The sequence below is a fragment of the Pteropus medius genome, unplaced genomic scaffold (genome assembly GCF_902729225.1).
Source record: "Pteropus medius unplaced genomic scaffold, Ma_sr-lr_union100, whole genome shotgun sequence".
Taxonomy (NCBI): domain Eukaryota; kingdom Metazoa; phylum Chordata; class Mammalia; order Chiroptera; family Pteropodidae; genus Pteropus; species Pteropus medius.
Window position 1 is genome coordinate 11,676,495 of NW_024350924.1, and position 5,005 is coordinate 11,681,499.

At 52.3% G+C, this 5,005-nt stretch overlaps 1 protein-coding gene across 3 annotated transcripts in view; it reads right to left on the reverse strand.

Moving 5' to 3' along the window:
• RFX5 (regulatory factor X5) overlaps positions 1 to 3,289 on the reverse strand; it is a 9,207-nt gene extending 5,918 nt beyond the window's left edge. The window contains exons 1-8 of one of the 3 annotated variants that reach the window (XM_039841585.1): positions 3,139 to 3,289; positions 2,188 to 2,316; positions 1,971 to 2,004; positions 1,480 to 1,562; positions 1,121 to 1,240; positions 809 to 928; positions 582 to 663; positions 71 to 272 (exon numbers count right to left, since the gene is read on the reverse strand). In XM_039841585.1, coding sequence (XP_039697519.1) covers positions 71 to 272; positions 582 to 663; positions 809 to 928; positions 1,121 to 1,240; positions 1,480 to 1,562; positions 1,971 to 2,004; positions 2,188 to 2,303 — 757 coding nt within the window. In that variant the 5' untranslated portion in view covers positions 2,304 to 2,316; positions 3,139 to 3,289. The other 2 variants (XM_039841587.1, XM_039841586.1) reach the window with 2 other exon arrangements.
• Between the last annotated feature and the right edge of the window lie 1,716 nt (positions 3,290 to 5,005).

The window sequence follows — 5,005 nt, forward strand, 5'->3', positions numbered from 1 at the left end:
TTGAGGTTGACAGTGGCAGAGGGTTTCTCGGCCGGGCAGTGAGCAGGGCAGCGAGCGAGGGCTCACCCACCAGCAAGCCCCACGGCCTTGAGCACGTGGGCGTGAGCGGACCGGGCGGAGATGAGATGCTGCTGGAGCAGGAAGCGCGCGACCTCGACAATGGAACCGAAGGACCGTTTCAGGATTCGCTCTGCCCAGTCACAGGTCAGGGCGCAGGCTGCCTCGACCAGTTCGTCCCGAGGTGCTGGGGTTACTTCTGGGCCCATTTCCGGCTGCAATGGGGGGAGGACGTGCCCATCACATTCCACAATACAGGAACCTCGGCTCCTTGGTCCCTCTCCAACACCCATGTTGAACACAGGAAGATCGGACTGGGGGTGGGCGCAGCCTGTGCCAGCCCACCCCAGAAACCCAATTCTCTTCATCCTCTGCCTCAGCCGTGGGGTGGGCACAAGGCATAGCCTATACACCCGGAAACTACGTGCACGAAGACCTCGGCGGTGTCAGCCCTCAAAACATGTCCCGAAGACCTCTGACTTCTACCTCGGGGAGAAGAATGCAATCAGAGGGTTGTTACTTACACTCTCAGAACCCTTTAGGTCAAGGCCCGGCAAGGGTGGCATCGATACCAAGGTCTTTCTTCGTATGCCACTGTAGCAATATCTGAGGCAAGTTAAGGAGCAGCCGGCAGGGAGTGGGGGGTCTCCGAGCCCCCTCGGAAGGTTAGGCTGTTCGCACTCCTGGCTCTCCACACGCACACGTCCTCCTCCCCAAGTCCTCCCGTCCCAGCCTCTCTAGTCAAGGATACTTGGACTGGCCCCGGCCACCAAGCCTTCGGGCCTTGATGTCAGGGAATATCTCTCTGATGATTTTGCCAAAGTTGGCTGTGCTGAGTGGGCGGCAACAGGCAAGGCTCTCACAGTACTTCCTGAGTGAGTGGAGGGGAGGACAGAGTGGGAAGATGCTCAGAGAAGGAGGTCACAGATGGGGTCAGAGGGTCCCTGGGGATCAAGTTTGGGACAGTCTTTAAGAAGTCAGGCTCGTCCAAGGCAGGGAGCTCTCCAGGGGCAAAGAGGAAGTCCTATGCCCACCAACCCACCCTCCGCCCCCATCTACCCACCGATAGGCATCATAAACGCTTTGCTTTGGCAGACAGGTGTCGGTATGCTCTTCTAGGTGGTTGCGGATCCACCTGTAGGCATACATGTACTCCTCATTGCTGAGTGTACTTGGCTCTGAGCTACGAGAGAAATAAAAAAGAAAAGCAATACTCAGACCCCAGCAGCTGGCCTGGCTCTATGCAGACACCGCTTCAGAAGTGCTGGGCCATTCACCTTTCCCCAGTAAACCAACACAGGACAGAGATCTTTCTTCTGGATCGAGGACAGACATTATGAGTGTTCTTATTCACCCCGCCCTTTCCCATGAGCCTTTGAGAATCGGAAGCTCTGATATCCAAAGGTCTAGCACCAAACCTACCTTTTGTCTCCAGTACTGGGCCCTGAGGGGAGCTGAAGGTAGAGATACAGCTTGTCGTTGTCTGAGAATTTCTGTACATCTTGCTGAGGTAGGGAAGAACAGAGGCAGAAGTAATATGGACAAGAAGGACCCCAGGTAGGACTCTCTCTGATCCTGACCAAAAAGTCAGGCTGACTCAGACTGTCGGACTGAAAAAGGACCTGGGAATGATTTGAGGATGGGTGCTCACAGCGCTCTGAGGAGCACTTATGGGTCACCATGGTGACAGGGCAGGAGAGGGGATCAGCTCCGATTTTATTTCTTCTGGGCTTTCACACAAGAGGTCTGAACAAGATCAAGTGAGATGCTCCAGGTCAAATCGCTAGGAAGTTACAAAGCCAGTCATCTTCGGACAGGTGGACAACACTGTCTCTCCCACAAAAACCTTTCGTTTCCTCATGTCCTCACCGGCCTCATCCCCCACCTATCGCCCCCTTCCCCAAAACACTTACCAGGATTCCCTCTACTTTGTTCTGCACGGCCTTGCTGTGAAGAGAAGAAAGACAGAGGTCAGACACAAGATTTTCCGCATCCTGTGACTGACGTGCCTGGCAGGTGCTCCAGAACTGCCGGCGTGGGGAGAGGCAGTTCACCTACAGAGGAGGTGGCTGTTACAGGGATCCATACCCAGGTCTGGGGCAGGATCTGGAGGTGGTGGCGAGTACTTACGAAATGGTACCTCGGAGCCTCTGAAGGAGGGTGGTGGGTTCCCCCGCCTCGGCGCCACCTGAGGGGGCCCTTCCCCCAGTCTTCGGGCTCTTAGCATCAGGTTCATCTTCTGCCATCCCGGCATGAGGGCTAGAGTTGACAGGACATAGGACGGGAAGATTTAACTCCCCTTCCCCGGGGAACCCCAGGGCACCCCTCATCTCTCTGCCCGGAAAGAGAGAGAAATAGAAGTCAGCCTCCCAATTTCTCCAAATATTTGAAATTATCCCATTACTCCTCCAGGCCCCTAGAGACCCCACAAGATCTTTGGCGGCTCCATTCTATCTGCCCCCCTTCCTCAGCCTCCTAAATGTCTAAACCTGTAAAGGAAGGGCTAGGGAGATTGGGAATCCACGTTAGAGACCACTTTCCATTTCCGCCTCTGACCCCCAATGCTGCCTTCTCAAAGACAACAGACACAACCACGAAATAAAGTTCTGATCCTCTAATAGACTCGTCACCACTGAATCTGCCTGGGAGGTCAGAGAGGATACGAGCACATTCTGCCCTTCCAGGCTTGGAAAAAACTGGGCCCAAGTTCTCATTACTTAATCTCGCCACGGCTCCCCCCCGCCGCTCCCCCTCCCCACGCCGCCGGCCCCTACGTCATCTCCCTCGACACCCCATTCGGGTGCGCGCCCCCACCGCCCGCCCTTCCCCCTCCATCCAATCCCGCGTTGCTGTAGAGTAGGGGGGTCCCGGCAGCGGAACTGCTGGGCTGGGCGTAGGAAAGCCGGTGGGGGGAACGAGGTCCCAGATTGGGGACACGTGCACATGGCGAAGAAGCTGTTGAAAATACAGCTCAAATCTGTTTCTGCTCTCCTCCCAACTCGTATCGCCCCCTCCCTACCTTTGAATGGTCGCCCTTCCCACACAAGCAACAATAAAGGAAAAGGGAGAAAGAGAAACTACCTCGCAGCCACCTTCACTCCAGCCCAGCCCCACGGTCCTGGCCCAGCGGGCTCGTGCGTTGCTTTATTTTCTTTTTTCTGAATGGCTGGAGCAGCCCCGATCTGCCTAGATACTCGGACGGCCTGCTCTCTGATTGGTCGTTGCTGCCACCCGGAGACAGAAGGCGCCGGGCTCACACCCGCGGCAGCTGAAGTCTGCCTGGTAACAGAATCTGATTGGTCAATAGGGGAGGGAAAATCCAAAGTTGGTCTTATTTGAGTCAAGAGGGGGAAGTCCGGGTTAGGTTTCGGTTAAAACTGGGGTCGGTTGGGACTGCCGGTCCCGAGAGGTTCTTCTCTTAAAGGGACCGCAGGACGAGAGACCCAGCGCCTGGCTCCCATTGGTGCTTTCTTTTCTTTGGCTCTCTCCTTCCGTGTTTCAGTTTTGTCCTCGGCCGTCAGAGCTACTGGAAGACTTAATGGATGATAAAATAACTAGAAAATTAGGGGTGATCGTGATGGAAGTCTGCTGTAAGCTCACATAACCCCCTTTTGATGAAAAACAAGTGGAATCATTCCTCCCTCCCGCCCCCCCATATGCGAACAGGTACTCAACCTGCAAATGGGCTCTCTGACCTCGTCGTTGAAGGCCTGAAACCCCAGCAAGCTGTGCTATATAGGCCGAATTGTAAGCTAAGATGCTCGTAGTGTTCCTTGGTTTCCCGCGTATATTCTATTTCCTTCCGAAGAGTTGCTAACGCATTTACATCCCATACTTCTGCACTGACACTAGAATTTTCGCCTGACTCTCCCAGTGGGTGCCGGATGCCCACAAGAACTTTTTACTCTTAGAGAACTTTGTATCGAATAGGTAATGGATTCTTAACTCTCTTAGCTAAGGTTTTTTAAGGTCATGAATCAGATGAAAGCAATGAGCTGTGAAATTTAGAAAAGGAAATTGGAGTGGGGAAGGTCTCTAGAGGGAGCTCTCACACTCGGTTCCCCCCAACTGGAAGAGACGACCTTACATCTCCAACAGAAAGGCGTTTCTGCTTTTACTACGCTGTAGGAGAAAGGGAGATTTTCTTCTCGCCCAACCAATGGAAAAAGTGTAGCTCACTCAGGCAAAGAGAAGCTGCCGTCGGCCCGAACTCTTACTTTCTTCCATGAACTTCCATTTTTTTTCTTTTTATTTTCTAATGGCGTCCTTGCCCCATCCTCCTTTCTGTAAAACATTTCCATTTTTTTATGACTCCTCTAAGCCTCGCTCTGCTTCCTAGGCGAGGGGCTCCTGATCTCATGCATTGTTTAATAAAGCCACTTAGATCTTCAAAATTTACTCAGTTGAATTTTGTTTTTTTAGCAGAACCCTCTGCCATGACAAATGCACACGCAGATCAAGTTTCGCATCTGTCTTAGGTCACGGACTCTGGGTTAGTAACTGTTTGAATGGGTGTATTTGGTTTTGTGCAGCAGATATGATACACCCAAAACTATACTTGCATCCTGATTTCTGATGTGTTCTCCAGTCTCACCATCGACGTGCTTTGGTAAAGAGGACAGCAAGTTTCTGTGGTCCTGGGAGAATTGCTGGAATAAGGATATGCCAGCAAGAAGGTTTTCCAATCACGGCTGTAATTTATTTGGTGTTTGCTGAGTGTCAGATACCGTACCAAATACTAAACACCTCATTTAATGCTCACAGCAGCTCTTCGAAGTAGGTACTATTATTGTCTCCATTTTACTCACTAGGAAACAGATTTGGAGAGGTGAAGGGACTTATCAACAGTTGTATATGTAGTAATGGAATCAGGATCCAAATCCGGGCAGTCTGCCTTCGGAGTCCATTCTCCTGAAGACTGCCCCAAATGCATATTTGTAGATGCTAA